Source organism: Nyctibius grandis, chromosome 27 (genome assembly GCF_013368605.1).
Source record: "Nyctibius grandis isolate bNycGra1 chromosome 27, bNycGra1.pri, whole genome shotgun sequence".
Classification (NCBI taxonomy): Eukaryota; Metazoa; Chordata; class Aves; order Nyctibiiformes; family Nyctibiidae; genus Nyctibius; species Nyctibius grandis.
This window is the reverse complement of record NC_090684.1, coordinates 2463846-2491268: the sequence shown is the minus strand read 5'-3', so window position 1 is coordinate 2491268 and position 27423 is coordinate 2463846. Positions and strand designations below refer to the sequence as shown.

Here is a 27423-nt window from a genome sequence, read left to right as displayed (position 1 = left end):
CAGCGCGGCGGACAGCCCGGCGCCTGCGCGCGGAGGGTTCCGGGCGGGCCCCGCGGCCGCAGCGCCGAGGTTCCGGGGCGCGGCGGAAGAAGCACCGGCGGGAGCGGCCGTTCACAGCGGCTTTATTGTGCGGGAAGGGGGGGGTTAGTACCGCGCGGGTGGGATACAAAAAATAACAATAACAATAAAATACAACGGTCGTCCCGGTTATTGCACTTTCTCGGACGCGCTCGGTAAACCGGGTACATTTTCCTATAACGCCGTTAACACACACCGGGCGCGGCCCCGGAGGGGCCCTGCTCCCCCCGCCCCGCCCGGCCAAGCACGAGAAACCGCTGTAAGAACATTTAGTGCTGGTTTATTTTTAAGCCCCGAGGGAGTTTGAAGCAGATAAAGGGCCGCTTTCTCCTGAAAAGGGCAGTTCGGGGCGGGGGGGAGGAGAAAAAAAAAATACAAGTTACTTGTGTAACTTATTTAAGCTACAATTAGCGGGTCCAGGCTCCCACGGGAGGGACGGGGGGAGAGCCCAGCCAGCCCCCTTCCCGGTAAACTCCATGTCCACTTTTCAGTCCCAAAACAAGGCATTTAGTGTCAAGGAGGTGTCCTGCAGACTGCTGCTCTGACCCCAAAAGCAGCACCACACTGCTGGGGTGCCAGAGCCCTCCAGCCTCTTCCTCCTCTTATACGGTGTAAGTGCATTTTCCCACACCTCGTCCCACTAAGTGTAGTGTGAAGGAAAGGCTTAAAACCGGGCTGGGGAGCCTGAAATGCAGAGCAAGCTCCTGGCACCTCCCAGGCTGTACTTGAACCTCGCAATGACCAAACGGCTCTTCCAGCAGAGCCAGGGCAGCATGTAAACCTCACACCACTGAGCTCTGTAAACTTTTTTTTTCCCCAAAATGATTTTAGGCCCGATCCTGATCTCCACAGGAAGGCAGAGGGGAAGTTTACTCCTCCCTGTTCACAGAAGTCAGCCTCAGCCTCTGGAATTTATCTTGTTTTAAGTGGCAACGATCACAGCTGGAACAGCACACGCTGGTTTGTGTCCATGTACACCAGAAGCCAGTCCACTGCCTGGTTACAGGGGGTACATTGCACAACACACAAGTTATAAGTACCCTTCTATAACATAAGATTAAAACATACTGTAACGAACATCTTCAGTAGGTTGAGGCAATAAAGGCAGCCTTATCTGGGAGAAGAGTACCTGCTCAGCTTAGACTCACTGCACCAGCCCCAGAGGTGGTTGAGTTTGGTACCACTTTCAATTTATAGTCTGTGGAATCTTGTAATGAAGTAATTATACACCTTGTTTTCCTTACTCTAATGGGGGGGGAACACTAGTTTTAAAGGTAAAGAGGGTGTGTGAAATCTCTCAAAACAAGTTCAGTCAGGCAGACTTTATACCCAAGAGAAAAAAAAACAAAATGCAGAGAAGCAGCTGTACCAAGTTTGGGAAAACCTGCTGATCTACTATGGAAAGAAGACATCAAGGTAGCTACAAATAATGATAAAAAGGCATCAGGTAAGTGTCTGGAGATGGCTACACAGGAAAAGCTATACAAGACATTTCTGGAATTGCATATACAGGGTTTTAAATTTTATTCATACATTTATTATTTACACAAAGCTACCTCTAGTAATTGCCAGAGACTGACCTTGACTCTCCTGGTTTTAAATAAGGTTACTAACCACCACGCACGGTAGAACAGAGTTAATACTGTTAGTGTCATCGGTGGCGTGAGCGTGCACCAAGGCAGTGGAACGCCGAACGATTCTACTTTGGGCAAGTACTCGTTCTGTGCTCGTGGTTCTTGGTTGCTGCACTGTCAGCTGGAGCAGCTGGCAAGGCTGCACCTCTACAGAACTGTATTGTTAATGCCATCACAGACCAGAAAAATGCCCACACGTGCAGGTAAGTAAAAAAAAAAAAAGTCTTTTTTATATAAAAAAAGCATTAATTCTGTTTATTGCACAAAGAAAAGAAGATTTAAACTAAACTAATACTGCAGGGTTATGTATCCCTTTCCTTTGTTCAAGCTGTTGTAACAGGCAGACTAGCGGTTGTAATTTTGCTGTATACTAGCCAATAAATTCCAGCAACAAGGTGCAGTAATTCCACATGCCTACACTACTTTGGATGCAGCATGCTAGCTTTCCTGGGAAACAAAGCCACTGCGTGCCCATCCCCTGCGGCTGGGAGGAACAGTAAACCCAGGGAGAACTTGCCAACTCAGTATTTCCTCATGTAGTAAACAAGGTGCATTTTCTATTTCAGCCTCCACCCCATAGGTATGTTACATTAAGATCAACCGATCTTGCCCCAGAAATGCAGAAGGCAAGGGGCAAGGGTATTATTTTCAAAAGCAGCCCTCTTGGGAAGGGCAGCAGGACCAGCCCAGCCCATACCTCCTTGCACAGGATTCCCCTCCCCCCCATCTTTTATTCTTTTCAGCACAGCCAAATCAGAGATCCCCGAGTGAAACGATCAGATGAACAGACACAGCCACAATACACAGCTACTGAAGAAGAATGAATGACCTGTTTTCCCTCGAGCATGCTCTCACCAAGCATGTGACTTTAAAAAAAAGCTGAAGAAACCTTATTTTTAAAAAACTGTGTGTCATAGTTAGCACAATTTAAAACTGTCATTGCCTTTACAACTAATTCAAACCCCAAATTTAATTAAAATGAATTGGCATTTTCCCCATGGACAGTCATTAGTTGTAATGACTTTATGTTTCGGTATTACAATATGTAATCTCGGAGCAGTCTTCCATTTTACCAGAAGACTGTAAAAGAAAGGTCAGGTTTCTTCAGACATTCAACTATTACGAAGCAAAATTAGCAGAAAAAGAGCTTGTTTACAGAAGTAAGAGGTGAAGGATATATAAGAGATAAATAGCTTATAACTTGGGGCGTTTGCACTGCAGTGGAACAGTAGATAAACCCCCTTAGGTAAAACATGGAAGCTTTGCTCCTGTCAATGTAAACATTTTGAGTGTTGCAAGAAGCTAATACAGACAGATGCTCTTAGCTTCCAAACACTTTCTAGCCTTGAGCCTCTGCTTTCTCTTTCCTCTCCGACCACACTGTAATTAGTGCCAATCGATAAGTGATTGGGATAGTTAACGTGTGGACCGAAGGCCACCTAGGACCATCAGTTAATGGGAAGAGTTTTTACTTTACTGAGTAAAGACTGTCATGATCATCTCCTAGCAACACAGATGCCACCTGGAACACGCAAGTTGCTTTTCTTTGATTGGTCTTTGTGTGGGATTGGCAAAAAATCCCTTTCAGTTCAAGGGTGTGGATTTTCTCTTGTTTGCACAACTCCATCATAAAAGCTGCAGTGGGGTAACTAGCATCAATGGGGTGTACCGGGGGAGATTTCTCTGGCTGCTATTCCAGATGGAACATGCCCGAGGTCCCACCTCTATGAGCCATCTTCTGGTTGCTATTACCTGTCCCACTCATGTTAGCCACAAAGAGCTACATCTGAAGAAGCCATCTGCAGAGTTAGGGGTTCAGAATTCTCCCACAATTAAAAATTCTTCTGTGTTTCCTTTTCAAGTAGAGTCATCCAACCCTTTATTTGGGTGCTCGGAGCTTGACTTGCAGAGCCTGTCCATGATCCCCTGCAGCATAGGCTGAACAATCCCCAAGAGAGGACGCTGGGAGGAGTCTCCATCCCAGCAGGCTTCCATCAGCTGCCAGCATTCCTCATCAAACACCGGCAGACGCTCCGGGCGAACTCCTGGCAAACAGAGAGGGACCTGGTTACCACCAGTACACCTCAAATCAGAGAGAAACTTTGTCTGATATTCATTACTGTGGTGCAGGCTGAAGTGACCAAAGCGGGCTGTCTGGAGTCTAATGCTCTTGATAAAGGCTTACATTTCAGCCGTGCTGCTGAGGAATCTTTGGGAGCGCTGCTGAAGTCGCTCAGGAGATCATGCACACTTCCAGAGGATGGCCAACACATTTAGTTTCACTGGAGCCTCCTCTTTACAACTATTTTGGAACAAAATGAGCACCCTCCTCTATAAGAAAACATGTCCCCACCCCATATCCTCTCATAATGGTGCCTTTGGGAGCAAGTTCAACACGAGACCAAGCAGTGAGTGCAGCCTTCTGACCAAATACAAGACTCACTCATCTGGGTTAATCTTTTTCACATGAGAAGCAGAGAGATTATACGGACAGGAACCGAGGACACAAAAGAGTAAAGCATTCTGACACCATGACACAGCATGAAGGATTAAGCTACCACTAAACATAGTGCTACACTAAACCTACACAGGCATAAGAGTAAGTTTTATTTTAGGGGAAAAACTATCAGGGTGTTTTATGCAACATGCAGCCCATCAGTGACAGCTTCCCCAGCACGCTGCATATTAAGTACTTGAATGTACAGATCTCCATGGCCTCCAGAAATTGCAGGGGATTAAACATTCTTTAGGGGATCATGCCTGGCTGGTTCTGGGATGTGGTTTACGTCGTAAGTGCTGTACTGCTTCGCATGGTTTAAGTGGTATGTAGCACAGCTCCTATGCCACCATGGCAAGGAGGTGGTTAACTGTAAGCCGTTTTCTATCCCTGCTAATTTTAGCTAGATTTTCAGTAGAACATGTTCAAGTTTAACTACATAAATGTTACTCTTTAGACTGTCAATGAAGCAATACAACTTGTATTTCTACCTTTCAGTTGCAAGAGGGTAAGAACAGATTTCCTCATCTCCTCTCAAATTTTACTCAAGCATAAAGTGTCAACCAATAGAGTTCAAATAAGCCATTTATACCTCTTCTCACATTGTTCCAAAGGTGATCTTTGCTTGCACATCTTTCAAAAGCTTCTGGTAACTTCACATGTCCCGAACAAATGTACCAAAACAGAATGCCAAATGCATAAACATCCACTGAGTTATCGTACTTTCCTGTGACAAAACCACATTTGATCAGCAGGGCAAACAACATCTTCATCACTGGAAACTGAGCAGCCTGAGAACTAATTTCGGTGTTCAACTTCCTCAAATTAACACCACCATTTCATTGCCAAAAGGCAAGACTTGTATGAAGCCTACAAACATACCAGGAATCATTGCCAAAGGTGGTGGAATAAAAGGTGAGACCTTCCAATTCTCAGAGGATTTACACACTTAACCTGTACCAGCAGTTCCCAAGCTGCGGCTCACGGACCACTGCAGGTACAGGTGCTCAGGTGTACTTCAGAGACTTAAACACCAACATTTGTTAAGACTATCAGTTCAGTTTGGCTCTGCTGCCCAGGAGCCTGGAGTTCACATCAGCCTCTCGATCCAGAGGTTTGGCAATTACTCATTTATAGCAAGGTCACCCACTGAGTAAGAAAAGATTGAGCACAGTAAGTGCGTAAGGGCTCAGCCAACGCTCACCTCTAAGATCAAGGTCTAGCCTGCTAGTCATGAGTATTTCACTGTTAGTGCTGAGAACCACCCAAATAATTTTTCGAAATTAAACACAAACAGGGTTGCTTCAATTTGATTGCAATCTTGTGAAAGCAGGGATAGCATCTCAGCTAGATCAAAAGGATTCTGATAAGTGTGGTACGGACCTCTAAGTGCTACTGCAAGATGCTTGCTCCAGAAAAAAGCTTAGAGAGATTTGAACACACTCCACATGTTAGTAACAGCTTGGAAATGCCTTACTTGGTATCTATACAAAAACCAGGGGATCTTTTCTGAAATATTTGCCTATGAAAGCCAAATATTTCCAGCTTCCTAATAAAAGATTTAAAGACTGAGACTTAAAATAAAGGAAAAAATACACACTATGCATTGTAAGCAGACAGTCTTCTTATTTATTCTAATTATTTTTCCCTCATAAGCAAGCTGAGATATTAATTCAAAGTAATGGCCTTCAAAATTCAAGCCAGACACAGCAGTGGATTCAATCAACAAGCATACCTGTAAAGAGCTCAGGAGCCATATGAATGGGTGTGCCTACAATACTGCCAGACATCATGGCTTCTGGTTTGCAGAACCCCAAGTCAGTGATTTTGGCTCGATTCTTTTTGTCGAGCTGTAGAAGAATTCATACACAGGCAGCTGATAACCATACTTCTCAGTTTTAGTATTGCATTTTAATATTAAGGTTTTAAACTCTGTTTATGTTTGAAGGGTTGGGCATTTGCTCTTAAGTAAGCTTCTCTGATTATTTGGCTGCTCTTGGACATTTACCTAGTTAAGCTCAGGAACAGGACATGCCTTCACTCGTCTTCTGCATAGAGGGTGTGGTTGGGGTTTAATAGAAGTGGGAACTGGAAGTCCTACTTGTAGCTCAAGCTCTCTACCTTCCAGAGAAGTCACTCTGCTGCTCCCTTTCCCCTAGGCTTTCTGCCTGAAAATGAGTTAGGGAAACCTCACGGCAAGGCTCGTTGTGGCTAACAATACCACGAGTTAAAAGATCCTGTATGAAGAAAGCTATTCACTTACATTGTGCTTGTCCCGCCCACTAAAAGGGCCTCATAAGACTTCAGGATTAGCCAGACACAAAAGTTTTCCTTACCAAGACATTTTTAAGTTTGATATCCCGGTGCACAAGTCCCTGACTGTGAAGATAACGGATTCCTTCAACTACATCCAAGGCAATCTGTAATCGTGTTTCTAATTCTAGCCCAGCCTGAAGAAGAAACAAACACAGATTTAATTCCTACAAGTGGAAGTTACTTTTGCTTACTCTTACTTGCCAAAAACACTGAAAACTAAAAAGTTCTAGCTTTGTTTTACAGACTAATAGATATTTACATGTAAAAAAAAAAAATATATATACACATACACAGATTGTCTTTACCTTTAGTCCTGTATAGAGGTCTCTGTGCAACCGTTCCATTATCAGTAAGACAGCAATGCTGGAGCCTCCTCCATAGCCATAATCTATCACAGAACCATGGAGATGTACGAGCCGCTCGTGTGTCTGCAGAGACCTACAGAAAATTCAGCATAGAGAGTTGGGCATTTTTATATCCTTCCTTCCACCCCTGGCCAAGCCTCACCTCGTAAAGGAAAAATGCCCAATAGCTGCAGCTTTAGCACAATAGTAGGATACACCTATACCATGTGCTGTACAGTAAAAATTCACAGCACGCCACAGTTCCAAGGACCATAACAATACACAGCTGTCTGATCCAATTAAACTCAAGAAAGCCTCTAAAGGTTACAGTACCAAAGAAATACTGCATTATTTCAGCTGTCTGTAATGCAGCACTTGCCTGCAGCTGTTTACTGAAAAGGAACTCTTATTTTCTGTGGTGTAGACCCATCATTTTTCTTTTGTGAATTCAGAGAGGACAAAGACAGAATGGGAAAGGAGGGATGATTCAACACTAAAAACCAAGGGAGAAGAACTGTTTGCTATCATACTCTATTAATTCTAATTTAATCTGCAAAATAGCAAGCATTTGAACAGCATAAACACCAGAGAATCAGATTAAGACAGGATGTCTGCCTACCATGCCATGCCTCACATTTTTGCAGTGGGGCTGGCAAGCTGTCTGGCCTTTGCTAGAAATGGCAGCTTAGCACTTCATGAGGTCAAGTCATGCAGGGTAGATTGCAGAGTAGAACTATAGCAAGCGAGGTTCTGCCCATGCAAATGTAAATAGCATTTGTTTGCAGCAGTGAAGTTAAGGAGATCCATGTGGAATGAGAAAAGCGCTTACGAGACACACCTCATATAGTGAAACTCAAGTGCAAGGTCATTCCAGTGCTTCTCATCTGGAGGAACAACAGATTTCAGTGCACATGGGAAATGCCCTCCCCAGCTGTCACACAGGTAGACCACGCCATACTGTCCTCGGCCCAGCTCACGGCCCAACTTTGGTTTGCCTGTAAGGTACAACATCCATTCAGTCAGACATTAAAACATGTTTATTTCTTCCCCTACGCCATCAGGCTGGCAGCCCAGAGCTTTTCACGGGCCAGCAGCTGCACAATTCAAGGTACTCGGTATGTGTCAGATGGAGGCTCGCTGAGGTAGTCGAGTGAAAAGCAAAACACCCCTCCCACTCCTTTACACCCACTGACTGCTTCAGGAGGGAACAGAAGATAATACAGAGAACATCAAGCACAGTGCTCACCATGTAACAGCACATCCTGGAGAGACCTGCTCTCCAGCGAGAGGCGTGCTAGCCGAGGAGCATGATCCTTCCGCACCTTCAGCCACAGGTCCTCCGTTTTCTCCAGCCTGCCAGAATGGCCATCTTCTAACTACAAGAGAAATCACATATACACTGTAATCCTGCCTGGTTTGAAGCCTTAGTGTAACAAGGTTGAGGGTCCTTGCACCACTGAGCAGAGATCCTACTTAGACATGCCTAGTTTAAAAATGGGACCTTGTATTAGGGCACTCACATCAGCTCTGCCACCTCTACCTACAGAATGGCAGCATTAACTGCACAAGCTGCCCTTTTAGCTACCTCTGCAATTAAAAATCCTCTTTCCATAAGTGGCAACATACAAAACAAGACTTCTACTTCCTTCTTAACAGCTCCACATACTCACTTGTCGCAGAGAAGCTGCAAAAGCCTCATGGGAGCTGTTTAGCCTGGTCCGGAACTGGCTGCAAATGCTCTTGGCTAACTTGGATGCACTGAGGCTCTCAATAGCATCCTGAGCAACTTTCCTCTTCCAGTCACTGGTGATTGCAGGTGGGCTGACCCACGTAATCCGCTGGATTATCTAGTAAAACAGGAAACAGAACTAAGGTACTAGCACAAAAAAAAGCAAAGTGTCAGTCAATTTATTCAGACTGCTTAGATACCTTGTAATAATGCTCAGTCACAGAACTGGGCTAAATAATTATAGTAACTACTAACAATTTTGAGGTATTGATCACAATATTGTACATGCACACTAAAGAGATTTGATTTTTCTTAATATCTGCTCAGTTCATTCCTACAAGCCAACCATCCTTTCACATCTGACCAAGAACATGTATAGCCAGACAGCTACCACTTGGCAAACCACACAGCTGTGGTGCAGCTTGTAAACTGAAAGAAGAGGCAGCATAAGCAGTTACCCACAAACCCAGGAAGAGAGATGCTCCTCAACTGGTGAAAGCTACAGTGAAGCAGCTTTTTGGTGGACAGACACACTGTCAAGGTGCGGAAATGGTCGGTGTAGGTATGCACCACTTCCCTTAAACTGCTGGGTGATTAAGATGCCCTGCCCCACCCTTTGTTAGAAGCCACAGAAATCCAGCTGCTGCACACCCAGTCTGGATCCTTCTCCCTGGCTGAAGGAGGAATCTGAAGGTTTGTTACCACTCAGTCTGCACTGCACCTATTTGGGAATAACTCATATGCCTCTCGCCCATCCATGCATGGAATCAAGGGGGAGAAGGCAGTAAAGGTCACCAACAGCTCAGAGCAGGAACTTCAGAAAGATGAATGCTTTAACAGACAAATTTAAAACAAAGACCTGAGGAAGTCTGGTCTGCTCTGGAGGGAGAAGACTGAATTGACCTGAATCAAGACACATTGCAAAACAAACAAACAAAAAAACCCACAGGAAAACCCCAAACCCAAATAAACAACCAGTTAGCCAAAACAAACAGTAAGAGTTTCAAAATGGTGATCATCATCCCTTTCCTGTTTCAGAACAGAAAGAAAACACTAATTGCTTTAAATTAAATATTAGCATCCCCAGGAATAAACTATACACACAGCCTTAGTGCTGAGTGGGGAAGCAACAACTTTCCAATGCAGTGCCCAGATTCAAAATTTAGAGAACAGCTGTGAGTATTCACATTATTCTTTGCTCCAAAAACATTTCATTATACAGTGATACGTACTAGAAATAAATGATAAAGATGCCCATACCTGTTTGATCTGTTCCCACAGCATCCTGGTTACTGTTGAGCCAGAGTGGAAGGTGACTTCAACATGATAGGCTGCATTTAGTATCTGGAAAGCAGGGGAAAGATGAAAGTATGGGAACTTTGCAAGCTATAGGCACTACAAAATTTGCTAGACTCTAAAAATGAAAGAAAGGACACTCTATGGGATATTGCATGATTTGCTTGGTTCAATTCATTTATTGTATTAAGCTCATAGGTGTTTCTACGCTGTAATTGGGTTACTTTGCACAGATTTAGGAAGGATGAGTACTTGGCCTTTAAGTGACTGTTCCCCAGTTTTAGCACTTCCCTTAATGACACCAGACCTGCATATACTCCAGACCTGTGTTCCTCTAATTTCACTGAGCATCTCAATCTCCTCCCACCCTTGCTGGATCAGGATAAAGACATTTATTAAGAATATTCTAGACAGCCATTTAAGCCACCATACCTGTTTGAGATAATTGCTTGTGATGTGTACAGAAACATCTTTTGACTTCTCCAAACTCCTTGCAGGATGAACTGAAACCTCCCAAGACTCCTCCAGGCTCTTTAGACATCTCTCCAGAGTCCCTACAAAGCTCTCTCGCAGATAGTCCACTGAACTAATTAACTTGTTGGCAACTGCTTGGTTTAATCGAGAAATAATCAGTTCCTGAATTTGCTTAATACAACACTTTATGTCCTTGGAACTAACAGGCTCGCCAGTCTCAGGAATGATGATATCTGCCCAAAAGAAAAGAAAGAGTCATCTTTTGTATGCAGCATATCATTGTTGCAACAACAGCCACCGAGAGCTGCTTTGAGTGTTTTGCAGAGGAGCTCCAGCACAGCCCCAGTCCAGCCAGCTTCTGCTCCAAACACTTTCACTATTTCACTCCTTCAGAGGTTCATTACTTCAGACCTAGATGGTATAAACTGAAGCCAACAGCGTTTCTAAGTCATACAAAAAAAACTCATGAGCAACACAACACCTATACTGACTATTGCAAAGGATCACATTTTTGCTGGTCTGCATGTGTAATGCTACAACGCCAGTTTTACAAAGGCTGCAAACCCAATCCTACAGATCTTGAGTAGTTTGGTATTCTGTGATAAAAGTACTAAGGCATTAGAGTAGCTCCAGGAATGCACACCTGGTAACTCCAGTTTCAGGGAAGCTACAAATCACATCTGACCAAGGTGGAAAATATTCTGATGTTTGCTTCCATGCACTGTTGTTCAAATTCTACTAACACCTGATAGACTCTATCCAAGCATTCTGTAGCTACTACAGGTTTACAGTGCTACAGCGATGAGAAGTCAACTATCATCTCAAAAATTAAAGGGCAGAAGCACAAAGCTGTCCTTCTATCTAAAGAAGCACAGATCAGGAAATTCCTCCAGGTCATGCTGCAATCCATAAGCACTGCTGGATGTTGAAAGTTATGAAGAAAGTGATATAACAGCCACACTGGTTACATGAAATTTTTTTCCTGGTACCTTGAAGAGCTTGATTCCCACCTGGTATTTTTAAACAAACACTGAGCAATCACTGCTCATGCACTGTAACCACTCTGAGCAATACTACATCACTACCAGGAGCTGAAGACCTTGTCTCTGGATTTTGGCCAACAAAGTCTAGCCTACTTAAACAAACCCAGTGATCAGCAGATGGCATTAGCTCCTCAAAATAACACCTTCCTCCTTTTAGGATATTACTTCAAATATTGGTAGCCAACAGGATGCTACACTCTAAGTGGTATTTTTTGTGCAAACATATACATATATTTACTGCAGGTTTTTTATCTTGTGCTGCCCCTAAACATTCCTGAACATACAGAATCCTGACCTCAGACACTACAGCACCCCAGCTCTGTAAAGAGTGGGACAGACAGAATACAGGAATTATTACCTGTCCTGATAATGGAGCAACAGCAGGCCTAAACAGGTAGAATTAACACACTCACTATACCCTCAGCATATGCTAGTTTGTTGGGGTTTTTGCAGCATGCAAATAGGTTAATGTTGCAATTAAAACAAGCTCTTTATGAGGACAACATTTTGCATGGGCACTACAAAGCAAACACTTCAAGAAACAGGAAAGAGCTTATCCATTTCCCACCTACAGAAGCAAAAAGATCCAGATCCTAACCTGCAGGATTAAACATAATCCATCATTTCTCTTCTTTGTCCCAGGAGATAATGCTCCAATTTGAAATTGGGAGGAAGTCAAGACAAACAAAATTACCTAGAGTTTTCACCTCTCTCATGCCTCAGAAGAGCACTCAATTCACAAAAAATAATTTCATTTAAACCTATAGCCTAGAGTTATTTCTGATTTTATTTAAAATAGGAAAAAGCTTTTCCCATCAGCCCAGTGAACTGCATTTCCTTAGAACAGAAATTATTGTTATGGTAAACCTCTGCTTAGCAGCAGAGGAGAAGAGAGCTGTGGAGTATCAACCTACAGATCTTTACTTTGATGTTTATGACAGACCACGGATTCCTGCAGACAAAATTTGGATAGCCTCTCACCCTTCGCCGTTTACACACCATTCTGTATGCTTCCAGCTTGTGTGTTCCTGGAAGTTCTGGTACTAGAAGATGTAGTGAGAATTCTCACTTTTTCCAAAAACACACACTAAATACCAAGCTCAGGAGCACAGTATGTTGTGTTGAGGTTTTTTTTTTAAAGGAAAGCCTTACCTACCCAGAAGGATTTCATTTTAGGAGGTTCTATACCCAAGTGTCTTATGCAAACCTCTCTCAGACAAAGAAACCAAGCAGAAAGTACAACTCAAGCCTTCACCGTTGAAACTCAAACAGCTTTTTTTCTTAGGGCAGATTTATTCCCAAGTCTCAACACAACCACTGAGGCAAAGTTGAGAGAGTTACTTTCTTCTTTGGCAGAATATGGAATTAAAGCAGAGAAGTAAAATACCCTAACCCAGAACTATGCAGCAAGCTCTGGGGGGGTAAAAGGTCTGATTTATAAGAAACCAAGACTTAATATGTTCAGGCCTCTCATTAAGGACAGTGCTTTTTACCCAGGAGATACTATAGAAAAATCCTTTGTGTATTAGTTCTGAATTTTCTTGCAAAGTCACTTGTCTTGACTGCCATTCAACCGTGCCTTAGCAGATGGCAGGTATTACCCTACCACTCTCCTTTAAAGCCCCGAACCTCTTCATTCCCATTACTCTCCTGCAACCAGTTACCTTTGAATTCCATATTAGCAGCATCCTCCAAGAGCTCCTCTTTCATATTGCTAAGAGTCTCTATGATCATGTCCTTCATCTCCTCTTGCTTGCGGTTGGCAATGTTCATCAGAGACTCATAGAGCTCATTCTCCTTCTTGCGGGTATACTCCAGCCTCTTGGGGGTGATCTGCAGGTCTCGCTGCATGTCGAAGGCCTGATTGATGAAGATGTTCAGGCAGCGGCAGTGCACCTCGTTTAAACTGGTAGCTGCTTCCACAAGATGCTTCTGAAGCACCTGCCTGGAAAAAGTGCTTAGGAGACGGAGCTTCTCAAACTGCTCCACCAGCATGCTTTGGGCATCAGCATCAGGACCGGGTGCCCCGCAGCTGCAGTGGTTGGTACTCAGGTACTCCAAGTCCATCAGTTGGCAGTAAAGGGAGGACTTCTCATTATCAGTTTTTTTGGGAGAGATCAGCTCAACTCCCGACTCCGGCACTTTGAAGAAGAAAATGGGCAAAGAGAATTTCTCTTTGATTTCGCGCAGCTCGTTCTCATCTGATGAAGAAAGTTCAGCCTCGCTGATGGCAAAGATGACAACAGGCAAGACTTGGTTCACGTATTCTCGCAAGGTGGCTTCAGCAGACTGGAATCCACGACACGGTGCTACCACAACATCCACTTCCTAGCAAGTGAGGAAATAGAAAAAAAAAATATAGGTTTGTAGAGATCCATTTAAAAACAGATACATAAAAAAATGCACTGTAATTCATTCACAAAGCGCAAAACCAAAAACATTAAAACCCTTTAGAACAGTTATGGAGTCTCACATACAGCATCATACTTTGGTATATAGCCTACCTGCAAGGCTGGTGACAGCCCTCTCGCAGGGATGCAGCCAGACATGGATTAGTGCCCACTGACTCCAAAACCCTTTTTTTTTTAACCAAGTGCTTTTGAGTTTTAATCTAGTTCAGAACAAAACTTACAACAAGTTTCCCAGGTAAGTGCTATCACAGAATAGCTGCTTTAGCTTCTGGCTGGCCCATTTTGCAACCACCTCTCCCACTGATGTTTACCAGATCTGCAGCTCTTCGAGGAGATATTCATGCTGTCAGTTTTCAGCGTAGCTTCCAACAGCAGAACATACTACACTAGCCACTACTGCCAAAACAAAGGCAGCACAACAACAGATTCCAAAGAGTTCACAGCCAAAGGACGGATGAGGAGGACAGATGGTTATGACAAGCTTAGTTATGGCTTTCTTCAAATCCAACTAAAACCTAAGAGATTTATTTTATTCACTTGTTTTCTTACTGCAGAGTTTCACCGCTTTGGTCATAGGCTCCTGCTGACATCACTTCTTACTAACCCTAGTAAAAAGGGCCAGTTCTGAAACCTGCTTCCTTCCCCTCCAAGGAAGGAGACAAGATTCACCTTTGGCTATGAGAGAACAGTGTTAGAATTGCATATATTGCTCTACTAAAATAAGGAAAGAAAATGTCAAAGGCTTTGAAGTGGATACAGAATTTAAGTGCCATCTTCCCAGCTTGTAACAGGGGGCAATAATTAAGAATTCTTCAATCATTTTTCTCCACCGCAAAAATGAGAGACTTGACCACATCTCCTGACTGCTCGTAGAGCTGAGAGGAAGTCATTACTGCCACAGGACTCCCAGGCACTGAACTCAAACCTGTCTGGTGCACGGGAGCTTGAGCAGAATGGGATGTGCAGTGCTGCAATATTCACCAGGACGGATGACTCAGGCCAGCAACTGTAAACAAAGGAGGAAGCCAGTGCTGTCTCTAGGAGACAGGGAGAAAACCAACACAGACAACCAAATACAGCATGAGCAACTGGTCCTTCTGTTTCCATAAAGGCCTCTCAGGCTTTTCCAAAGAGCATTAGCAACATTTCTTGCCCTCTCTGTCTTTTGTCTTTTTAAATGTCCTACAGAAGTGTCCTACACTGTCTATGCAGCTTCATACTATTAGGGATCAAGTCTTCCTATATGGGGAATACCTATGACTCACACTGGATTCCTCAAATTCTTAAGCTGGTTCTCACAAGGTCCCACCACGATAAACACACTTGAACACTTCTGACAGAGCTGTAATGATGAAATTGTTGTCAAGTAACTTCATTCATATTTTCCTTAACTAAAAGGCCCTTTTTAAAACATCAAAGCCCCCCACTTAGCAATCTGAATGTCAGGTATGCAAATATCAGAGTTACAGCTCTTCCACATAAGATGTGATGCAGAGGTGCTGTCAACAGCAATGCAAATAAGACAGTTTAAAGAGCACACCACGCAGACACACTATGTGCTCATCTGTGGGTTCAGACTTGCAATGCCAGGATGACCACTGCATCCCACATCCCAGAACAAAAATTAAAACCAAAGATCAAGTAGGTTTTGACCTACAGCAAGGTAAGTGGAGTCTCACTACAAGCATTCAGGGACCACTGAAGTGTACCATTTTACAAAGTCAACAGATAATTCCTTATTTCCAAATCAGTTAAAAAGACCTTATTTGCTACATCCCAAGAGGACCTTGTCCTATTTTGCTAGGCTTCAGGCAGTTTAATCACTGTTTGCTCAGTTAACTGAGGTGCTGAGAGGCTAACCCAATTTAGTCAGATTTTTATCCAAACTCGTACCAGGCAGATTAAGATTGAAGGCCCAGCTCAGTCTTTTTCTAAGCCCATTTGAATACTCAGCCTTCCAAGAATAGTCTGTGAATCACTGAAGTCTGACAGTTACTGCATTTACTACGTGTGATCTAATTTCATTGCCCCTCTATTAATCTGAGGTACATATGTACTCCTAGATTCTACTTAGAACTTTTTTTACACACACTCCCCCTCAATTTTTCTGAAGTCTTGCCAGTTTATTCTGTTTCCATGAGGACCTGAGTCAGAAGTTCAGTAACTCTAATATAGAGAGAATCCCAGGTAAGAAAACTGAACTGTACCTCTGGTCTCCAGGAAACACTGCTGTCCTTCACAGAACACAATTGCTCTGATTTCGTGCAATGACTCCAAACCCCACTGCAGGGAATTTTGTTTTACCTTTGCTGGAAGGGCCAGCCCCAGAAAGCCTGTGAGGTGTACACACTCACGAAACGGTCTGAGAAGCAATGCTCTTTTTCTGACCATGAACTCTTCCCCTGTAAAAGATATATCACTAAGCGAGCAAAACTAGAAATAGAGAACAGGTTTCACATGGGTGGAAGAATAATTTCACGGTGCTGGCATTTTCAGTACCTCTACTGTCAGTTACGCCAGCACAAAGGGACAGATGAAGATGACTTCACATATTTGATGCTGGTACATGGCAGGAGCACCTCAATATACCCAAAGTAAACTGATGCTATGTGGAAGGAAGAGTGTCTCAGCCAGTGTGAAAGCTTTTCAGTTTTCTGTATTAACACCTCAACCAAACACATTAAAAATACTCTCAAGAGGAGATCAGTGCATGTTCTTCCAAGTTCTAAGCAGGATGTACATTAAAATAACCACCCAACAGCTACTTAACCACATTCTTTGCTACTTGTAACAGCTACTAATTCGTATGTCCTGAATCACTGCTTTAGTACCTGAGGAAATGCAACAATAAACCCAAACTAACTCAATTCTTCTGTTAGAGCTCATAGATCCATCTTGTATTTCTTCATTCATTTTCCAGCTTTGTCAGAGCAGCTGAAAGTTCCTCCTTCCCTACAAGCCCCGGCTAAAACTTTTCAGCGCGAGAGTCAAAGTCGCATGAAGCACAAAGCAAGACAAAGGCATGAAAAAGGAAGGGTTCAGCCCTGTTACCCTCCTCCCACTCAGCTGTACCATCCAGGCAAAAAATCAATACTTCAGAGAAGTCCTTTTCGTCTTCCATGCACAACTGATAATATTTAGGGTAAGGGCCAACTGTTTACTCCCACTATAAATCTAATAACCTGTCTGGCTAGATGGATTATTCCCCAAGACCTAGATGCACTCCTGTGCAGAGTGATCCCCAAGGAACAGAGCAGCTTTGCCAATGTTTTTCCTTCCATGATATTTTACGTTTAAAAATAACAAAGTTCACATACCTATTAGCACAAGGTAGTGTTCTCACAGCAGCCGACCCATGCAAATGAAATTTTTGGCTCCCTCCTCCTCACCCCCTCTTTTGTGAAACAAGTTTTGATTAAGACATCCTTCAGTAACACAGAAAAGCAAGCATGGTCCCACCCTTGATATCAGACTAAAGAGAAAAAACTCAGGGAGCTCCACTGGCAGCTCAATGTTAAGAAGTGGTATATTCTACACTTGTATTGAATTTATCTCCAAATAAAAAAAGTAGTTTAGTTAATATTTGGATACTGTTAACTTATAAATAACTTAGCCTTTCTTTACTGGAGTAATGGCTAATGAGTTTGGATTTAGCAAACAAGTATCTGCACCAAGCAGCATGATGTGCCTGCACAAAACAGCAGCACGTAAGCTAGGTGCTCAAGCCAGCCTGTGCAATTAGACCTCTCAGTAAGAGATGCTTAGGCCTAAAAAGCTGCACAGCATTCCCCAGGTCCTGAAGTCACTGACAGCTCCTTTGAGAGCAGCCTACTAATAGATCAGTGTCCTCACTATGGGGAGTGAAAGGGATTTCAAACAGAAATCCACAAATGAAATTCTCATCTCCACAATAAGGACCCACAAATGTTTCTTCAAAGACTACTGAGGTGTTTGACTATCTAGGATGTCAGGTTATCATGAAACACAATACTACTTATGAGCACTCTGCTGCTGGGAGAAAAACAAACAGATGAAAATACAGGGATTCTAGGTAACAGCTGGGGTGAAATCCAGATTGATTTTCCTTCCCCTCTGCCCAAAAGGTGCTGAGCTCCTCCAAATTATTTGGTTCCCGTGCAAATCTAACCTTGAGATCTGTACTGAATATCACGTTATCATCAAGTATGCAATTGTTATTAGACTCCTAGTTTTATTTCACAAGTTAAAAAAAAGCAGAAGTTCTTCAGAGTAGTTCTGCAGACATGCAACATTGGATAGTATCCAAAAAAATTCATCCATTACTGCTCCAGATAGATATTCCACTGTTACAGAAGTAATGTCCATGACTAGCAGATATTTACTTCAAAAGCTTTGTTGCCTTGCTGTATGCTGAGCAGAGCTGGAAGCCAGTCTCATGTAACGTAATGGGAAGCTATCCCTAGTCCAATTACCTGCTAAAATGCATTATGTTCTCCTACCAGCCTGGAAAAAATTTTGTTCTTCCTTCAGCCCCTTGAATTCATGTAAGGAATCCTTCGACTCCATCTGGAGTCAGCTGTGATTCACCCTCCCTCTCCTTCTATTGGAAGAGCTTTTTATTTCACCAACCCCTTTCAAATTAATCTGAGTAGCTGTTTTCATCTAAGTGTCCTAAATATAACCAAAGCCAGACAGAGAGATCTTTGTCACTCACATGAGAAATCTGAAAGAGGGTTGTAAACTGCAGTGTGACTAAACTGGCCCATATAAAAATGTAACCAAGTAAAATAAATGTAAAGCTAAATAATATTATGCATAGCAAGGCAGGATTTTACAAGCAGAAGATCCAGAACAGGCATTTACTCTGCAGCACCAGCAGCTGCTCTGGTGCTTGTTGGGAAAGTAGTGGCTGCCTCACAGACAGTTTATACAAACGTGGCACTTCTGTTCTCTTTCAGTGGATACTGGAAGCCACAAACGCACTACAACACAGCACTGAGTCAGCTGATCTCATCAGGATAAGCTTAAATTTAGCTACAGACTGGGTTTGTAAAACATATGTCAAACTGATGAAGATAGACTGGCTCTTCATTTTCTGCCTGTTTACAATCATGTCTCACTTCATACGCCCAGAAAAAAAATACTTTGCTATTTTATTGTTCAACTATGAAGTTCAAACTCTTACTCATGTGACAACAGATCATATTCTTTGTACTTAAGCAATTTATATTTAAGAATTAATTATCCAGTCCAGATATTTGAGTGCCAAAACACAATGCTCCGTAAGTATTATACTGCAATAACAAAGGCTTGACACAAGATAGGAAATGCAATGAAAGCTTATGGAAGCTATAAAAAGCTATGAAATACAACCCTCACCTTTTACTAGACACCAAACTGCAACACCCGCAGGACAGGAACACGTTTTATGGAGAAGTAAAACCAAAGTCACAAAGCAAGATACCAACAATGCTAGAAACGGCACCGAGAACAGGCTCCCACCTTCTTGTTCTTAACACCTTCCGTTTCCACTGACACCACAGAAATGTACACAGCCACCCTCTCAAAGTCAAGTCACTTTATCAGATGTTGGCATTAATAAGCTTTTTTTCTGACAACAAGCTTTTCAGGACGGAGATAAGAAACTACGTATCCTTGTACGACAGCTTCTAGCTACTATCAGACAGCAAAACTAACTCCGAATTACCTTGAAACTGGAGTAAAATTTTAGAAGACACCTGGAGTTACATCTGAGTAAGCTTGGCTTCCGAGATGGATGGAAACATTACAGAGGAATGATAACGCTACGAGTCAACATCGAAACAAAAGCACACAAGCACAGACAGTGATGTCCAATTAAAATCCTAACACCAGACTCCCAGCTTCTCTTTAATTAAAAAAAATTCCTATGCTTGAGAGTTTACAACATCAGCTTTACTAGGGACTATAAATGTTACATCTTAAGTTCACTACGAGGATGGTACATGGACACCCAGTTACCTTTAGTAGCGAGTACGGCAGCATGACCTCCAGCTCTGCTATCCGGTGAGCAGGATCTTCGCTGTCTCCATGAATTTCTAAGTCCTCCTCTGGTATCGTGTCCCAGTGCCCTCGGTGGGCTGCCATCATATGGACCAGTTCATACTGCTCAGGCAGCGCTAGGCTAATCCGTGTTTGCGTCCCATGTGTGAAACGGATCCGTCGCCTCTTACAATTCTCCTCATTGCTGATCTTGGTGGTAGGGAGCAGCTTCTCACCCAGCAGTATGTTGAGTAACTGGCATTTGGCATTACAGTTCTGGCCAAGAATCAGAAGGCAAGGGTGCCAGCTCACAGTCCGTTGGAGATGCTCTTCCTCATGGCGAGGGAAGGAAATGAAGTTCTGCCCTAAAATTGAGGACAGTCTGCATTAGCACAGGTTGGCTGAACAATAAGTCTCCCATCTCTAAGCCAGCTGAACACAAAAGTTCAGACATCACTGTCCCACGGCCCATCAAAGAACCCACCCAGCACCAAGAATTTGCTTATGTATCCCAAAACTAGGGTCAGCAATTCAGCATTTCTACTGTACCAACACAGAGTTCCACAGTAGGTTGATTCTCACAAAGCCATTAAGACAATTTGTTACTGTTCTCCCCACCTATCTCACGGGAAAGTGTTGACACAGAGCTCTCTTCGGCAGGTTAGTGGAAGATTAATGGTAGGCCCTAGAAGTCACAAGGAGACAGTTATCAAGGTTGAAACAGCCAAAGGGTTAATTTTGCCTTGGGTTGGAACAGTGTTTTGCCTTGCTCCAGAGTTCAAGGAGGCCCAGTGGGTCACTCGGGCTAACTCTTCCCAAGTTTTGATGGCTTGACTGTACAGAACGTTCCTGTCACATACCAGAAATAAATTCTATCAACTATGAATCGGTGACAGTTCCACCCACACACTTAAAAATGTCAAATACTTCGCATCTACCAAATCCCGAGAGTATTACTGCACAAGCTTGCTGACCGAAGTCTAGGATCATTGACGTTGAAGCAACAAAACCTCCTTTCTAGCCTCAAGGAAAGGCCTTCTCACAAAATCGCTTCTCTACGTGAAGCAGATGACAAGGCCAAGTTTGCTGAGACATGGTAGCAAAACTAAGAGCCTCTGCCAGTGATTCCCTGTGACAGAAATACAATCACAGCATGTAGAAACTGTCACGATTTCACCAGCCTGGGTAGAGCTGAGCCCAAAGGAAGACACTAGCAGCTAGAAGGTTCCTAGTGCACTCTAAAACACAGAAAGAAACAGCTTCACTCCTTTGATCACGCTAACAGTACACATCTTTCCTGACCTATAGAGTTGAACTAAATAAGCACAGTTTGCCAGATACTCTTTTTAAGAACCACATTTAAGCTGCAAAAGGAAATTACTCAACATCTGTATCTTCTTCAGAGTAGCAGGACTCCCTGTAATCACCCTCCTCACCCATCTTCCATCTGAAGCATTGGTTGCACCATCCCACTAACCAGGCCCTTTGAATTCTTAGTGCATGATGCTGCAACTCCTTGCATCTGCCTTACTACATTAATTCAGTCTCAGTACTGAATTTAGCTTCTGTATTCTTTTACAAGTCCTAAACACAGCTTTTCCCACGCTCAGTCATCTAAGCTGAAGTCTAAGCAGCTTTGCGTTACCTTATGCATAGCAACAGAATAATTCTGGTAGAACAAAAAAAATGGATACAAACAAATTCCTTATCTGCTGCCCTTCAGCCCAGTCCCCACGAGTACAAAGCAGCCAGTGTTCCAGCACAGCCAGAGAGCCAGCCCCTGTTCCCACATCTGAAGGCAGATGGCACCCAAGAATGAAATGGCAAATGGAGACACCAGTCCCCAAAAGAACTGCCAAATCTGAAAGCTATAAACCAGTACGATTGCCCTGGTATCAGGCAAACTGACAAGAACAACAGTTTAAAGACTCAAATACAATAAAGCAGAGAAGCACCAGCAGGGATTTTGTAGGGGAAGGTCCTGTTTCATCAGAGCTATTAAAATGCTTTTAATGAGTCATGTTCTGGAATTCAAAATTGTTTCAGCATCTCAAGCCCCAAGAAAACAAGATACTCTCACATACCAAGATATTCCTCAACACTACTAATCAAATTAAATGTAACATACCACAGCTATTCTAGTCCTTATTCTGATAGCATTCCATTCCTCTATTTTAATTAAAATCATTCAAATCCAGAGCCACACCACATGTAGTTGGTTGTGTCTTAGACCCAGTTTAAGGCTGCTTTAACATCTTGCCAAAAATTTACCTTTCCTTTCCTTCAAATCTGCAGTCTGGAAATAGGACTGCTGGAGGAGTTCTCTCCATGAGAGGAGTCCTTCCACCCCACACAACACCAAGGGGAACCCCTCTCCTGTACCTCTGCCCCACACAAACCAACAGCTTGGGAAAGGTTAAGGGAGACATCGCTTCTCGAAGGATAACTCTTCATAACTGTTTCTTAAACAAGCCTTTTAAGATCCACAACCATAGCAGAGTGGCCACATCAAGTGACTGAAGGGCAGAATCTGGCTAGCTACTCACAAAAGATAAAAATCAGCAAAACCCCACAAATAGCACATTTAAGCCTTCATCTACAAGATAAAGAATTTCTTTGATCTGGTTACAGCTATTGAAACTTCAACTGGAATTCAGGCTTGCTCTTCAGCTACCAAGCATGAAAAAAGCAATTCAGAAGGCATTGTACAGGCCATGAAGCCTTCTCTGCACAGGCTTTTGAAAAGAAAAGAAGAGGCAGACTGCACCCTCTCCTCAGTCTGGGCGGCCTCTGTATTTATGGGTGCTTAATGCCAGCACAAAATGATTGAAATACTGTAGCTTAGCTGAAATTATTGAAGTGCAGAATGGGTATATAAATACTCTACCTTTAAAACACCTTTCATCTTTTCATGCACACAACCTCCCCGTGATCAGCATTTATTCAACAAGTTTACTACAAGCGGTATCAGTAACGAAGCCGTAACATTTAACGTTACGTCACGCTGAGATATTCCAAGCATGTGGAGCACAAACCTGGAACCAGCACCAAAAGCACAACTCAGCCCGACTCAGCCCTATCACAACTAACCCAGTGCATCACCAAGGCACCCAAGTCGTAGCAGTGGTGTCAACCCTGCGTGTATCTATCACTGGATATCTTCCAGTGACCTCAAGGTCTCAAACCTGAAGTGAGTTGCACACGATGGAGCTATTGCTTGTTTTCTGCACATCAGAATAAGACACGGAGTAAAAACACTCATAGAGAACTTAATAAGTGATGCCACTGATCTGAACATGAAGAATTCAAGTTGGGAGGAATACAACCTCCTGCGGTACCTAACAAAAAGTAGGCTTACAACTTGCTTACTGAAGAGATGTAGACATATTCCCATATCTATGTGAGCAGCTCCTGTTTGTGACAGGACTTTTGCCAAAGACTTTAGCTGGTGCCACATACTGTATCCATACACAATATCATTTGGAGACATGTGATAAACACTTCAAAAGAAATGGCTGCAGGGGTAGTCGTTAAGCGCGTGCATCCTCTTAAGCTGCTTTTGATGAAAGGAAGCCTGTCCAAGAACAAGGACATCTCTTACCAAGACTCATCTCAAAATTCAGTCAAACACGTGGCGGAAGAATCTTATGTTGAATTTATGGAATCTATAAAAGCCCTAAGCATTTACTCATCTCCTTCTCGAGGAAGGCCAACTACACTGCTGGTCTCACTTGTCTTTCTATTCTATTTTCAATAATACATGTGGACAACAGTGTCAAAGGCCAGACCTTCATACTTATTATTGCAAATACTGACACCTTTCATAGAAATTCTCACATCTCTGTGGTGCTGGCGATGACTTGCGACACACTTTGGCCACTACAAGACTTATGATTAACATGCTCAGTTATACGCACCAAGTTTGAGTTCCACCCCACCACACATCTATCAGCACAGTGGTGTTAATTCCGTGAGAACACACGCGACTAATCAATATACCAACATAAGCAGTTCCCACAGGAGCAGCCGTTACAGCATTAGCAGCCCCCATGGTCTGCAGAACCAAGCTTCGTCTTCTGCTTAACTTGAAGCTTGTTAGCAAGCGCCTCCTCCCATTCTATTTGAGGAGTTATTTCACAAGTACCCTCCCCAACCATCTCTCCACACATTATCTAGTCTTAAAACCCATCTTCTTCTGTTGACATACCTAACAGCACAATAGGAATCCCAACCTTTTGAGGATCACAGCAATAGAGGCAGAGCAGTCACATTTTAACCAGGATATAGACCCTCGGTCAATACAGCACCGGGATGAAAACTCTTCCAAACCCTCTGGTTAACACATTCACCCCCTACAAAATACATTTATGTATGGAGTCATTAGGCTCCCAAGACTAGGGCCTTCCCCCTAGCACACACTCATTAAGATAACACCACAGCTGCTGACCAAAACTCTGAGATGCTGTGGGTATCTGTACAAGAGCTCAGTTTACCGAAATTTCTGAATAAGGCAAAAGAAATATCAAAAAGACCCCGGTTCCTAGCTCAAATTATTTCAAGCACAGAATGAAGAAAACAGCTATGGGGGTTGTACTAGATGACTTTTAAAGGTCCCTTCCAACTCAAACTATTCTATGATTCTACGTACCTTAATTAGTAGAAAGCAGGGTTGCTGGGGTTTTTTTTCCATAGTATCTTTATCTATTTTAGTCAAATCTGCTACTGAGTCCCTAATTATGATTTTATTTTTAAAGAAAGTCAGTACAAAACACACTAGCTAACAGCACCAAGAACAAAAAGCTGTCAGACCTGTGCAGGCTAAAGCTACAGGATTGTCATAGTACTTGACTAAATGATTCTCAAAAACCTATTCATGACAAAGCAGACCTAGAGAACAGACAGTAGTTTGCTGAATGATTCAGAAATGCAGACAGTGCAAACAAGACTTTCTCCCTCCCCTCGTAAACAGTAGCTGGAAGGCAATCATTTTTTTCCCTTGAATTTATTTTACTTCTCTTACTATGAGGAGTAAGTCCTGGTACTAAGGCCACAGAGGGAACATTTGGTCAATGACAATCCTTTACTGACGAATATTGCCCGTCATCCTCCTAAGCAGAGGGTGGGATGTAAAAGCAAGCACATGTTTGCTCCTTCAAACCCAACCCTGACTGCCCCAGCTTACCCAAAAGGTCAGTGGCTACTACTCAGCTTAGCAGATACTTAGGTCTGGTTTTAGACAGAGTAACCCAGGCTGGGCTTTAGGCTGCTTGAGTTGTGTTGATTCAAAGGGCAGTCACCTTTCAGTGTTGTCACACTACCTTCACAGGTGTCTCAAAACCAAACCCCTCCGCATTTGTTTTGTTTCCAAGACATCTAAATTTACTTTCACAGTTTATTTTCCCACTTCAACCACAGGCAGTAAGTGTCCTGTGCATTTCACTTCCCAGCACCTTTGTATTTCACAAAACGTCAGCATTCACGCCTCAGCCCACTGCAGAGCACTGCAAAAAGTCTGCAGAACTGTTTGGTCAAAATTCCTCTCACTTTGACACCATCTGTAGGGCAAATTCTAAGAAAAAGTGATTCTGACATCAGTGAGAACTGTGCTCCTTAAACCCTCTGACACTTAAAATAATCTCCCCATGTTAGACAGGGGAAAAAAGCTTTATTACCAGCCACTAAGTTTCAGAGAGTACTGGAAATGTACAATACAACTCAAATTTTACAGAAACAAGCAGCTCTGTCCAAAGGTGATTGTTCAGGCACAAAGGTAATAAGCAACACCAAGGCTCTGGGTTTTGGGCAAAGCCTCGTGTCTTCCCATATCTTAAAAAAATAATCTGTATCCTATGTCAGGAACATTTAATTAATGATGCATCCACATCTACAAAGCCCTATAAGCAGACTTTCAAAGATGTAATTGCTACTTGACTAGCAATGTTTTACAAGAAGTAACCAAACAGAAGAGCAGCTCCAGCGGAGTGCTACCATTCAAACAGCGTTGAGACCCACAGAAAATGAGTGAAACCAGCTAGTTCCTACTTCTTGGAAGTCACAGAAAGATGTAAACACAGACACCACATTTTTACAAGGCTGTTCACTTCTCTTCTGACAGTTTAGGTGGGACACTACATTTTTACACAGAAGAGCTCAACAACACTTCAATTTTTAAATCAGAATTGTGAGCATAAGACAAGCATGGACAAGTATCTTGGACAAGTAGCCAACAGAGATGACTCATGAATCACTTGGAAACAAATAAAGAAGATCTTTATATATATTTAATGTCACGCTCAACTCATCTCACAAGACAGTCTTATGGAAAGACGAAGTTCTACACGTGGCAGGAGGGCTCTCAGCATCAGTAGTGTTTGTCAACAGTGACAGACGAGGATAAAGTCGATGAATGAAGCCTGGACACCAACCCCACAAGCCAACCACTCTCGAGTATCACATCTTCCTAACCCCCACCCTGCAGCTCCAAGGTGCTGCAGGGTGGGGGTTAGGAAGATGGGCAGAGGGGCCCATCTCCCTGACAGCCCCCACCACCCACTCAGGCCTGCTCACTTCACCCCACAAAGCCTCTCACACCCCCAAAGCACCCCAGCTCTCCATATGCACCCACAGCCCATCCACCCCCCCATTACAGACCCTACAGCCCCCGAAGCTGCACCCTTCGCTCCCCACAACCCACTCACCGCCTCCCACCTGCACCCCAACCCTCACAAGCCCCCACCCACCCCTCGCCGCCCACAGCTCACCCCACAGGCCCCAGAGCCCCATGTTTATCCCGCCTCCATTTCCCCCCACACCCCGAACACAGGCCTCCCCGCCCACCGCAGGCCCTGCCCGACCTCCCCGGTCCCTCTCTCACCGCCAGGCGCGGGGCCGTCCCGGAGGGCCCCGTCCCCAACCCCGGCGGGGAGGCCCTCGCCAGCCGCAGCCGAAGCGAAGAGGTGCCCCTGGGAGTACTTGACGTCGCGGAAGAACTTCTTGGTCTCGCGGAGGTTCTGCTGCAGCCGCGCCAGGTGCCGGTTGTAGTGGCCGAAAGAGCGGCACAGTTCGCGGATCACCCCGCCGGGTCCCCGCCACGAAGGGGCCTCTTCACCCTCCATGTCCTCCGGGTCCGTTCCGCTATCCCCTCCCCACGGCGGGGGACACTCGGCCCCTGCCAGGCTGCCGCTCCCGGCCTCTCCGCCCTCCCCGGAGGGAACGGCGCGCCCGCGGCGGCCGGGCTCTCCTCGTCTCCCCCCCGCCCCCCTCCCGCCTCCCCTACCCCCGCCACCGCCTTCCTCTCCAGGGGCAGCGCCTCAGCTAAGCCGCGCTGCGTGCGCCGCGGAACCTTTATCGGGGCGCCGCGGGGCAAAGGGGGAGGAGGCCGGGCGGACCCCGGGCGCGCGGCATGCCGGGAGCCGTAGTTCTCCCGCGTACGGAGCCTGCGCGCCGCGCGGGGGCCGCCGGGAGCTGTAGTCCCGTGAGGCCCGGCGGGGAGCCCAGAGCGCCGGGCCGCCCTCCCGCGGCTGCCAGCGCCTCCCGGGGCCTCCCCCGGTCAGCGGCCGGCGGGGAGACACGCCCGCACTGAGGCAAAGCGGCGGGGCGGC

At 44.2% G+C, this 27423-nt stretch overlaps 1 protein-coding gene across 1 annotated transcript; it reads right to left on the bottom strand.

The window, feature by feature from the left end:
- Nucleotides 1-1524: 1524 nt before the first annotated feature.
- DSTYK (dual serine/threonine and tyrosine protein kinase) lies at nucleotides 1525-27047 on the bottom strand. The gene is made up of 13 exons (XM_068419462.1): nucleotides 26697-27047; nucleotides 19802-20187; nucleotides 13076-13739; nucleotides 10327-10601; nucleotides 9859-9942; nucleotides 8540-8716; nucleotides 8116-8245; nucleotides 7708-7864; nucleotides 6831-6963; nucleotides 6546-6659; nucleotides 5945-6059; nucleotides 4802-4936; nucleotides 1525-3757 (listed from the first exon to the last, which is right to left on the bottom strand). Exons 1-13 carry the CDS (start codon nucleotides 26935-26937, stop codon nucleotides 3570-3572), a joined length of 2799 nt encoding a protein of 932 aa, XP_068275563.1. The 5' UTR covers nucleotides 26938-27047; the 3' UTR covers nucleotides 1525-3569.
- Nucleotides 27048-27423: the final 376 nt, after the last annotated feature.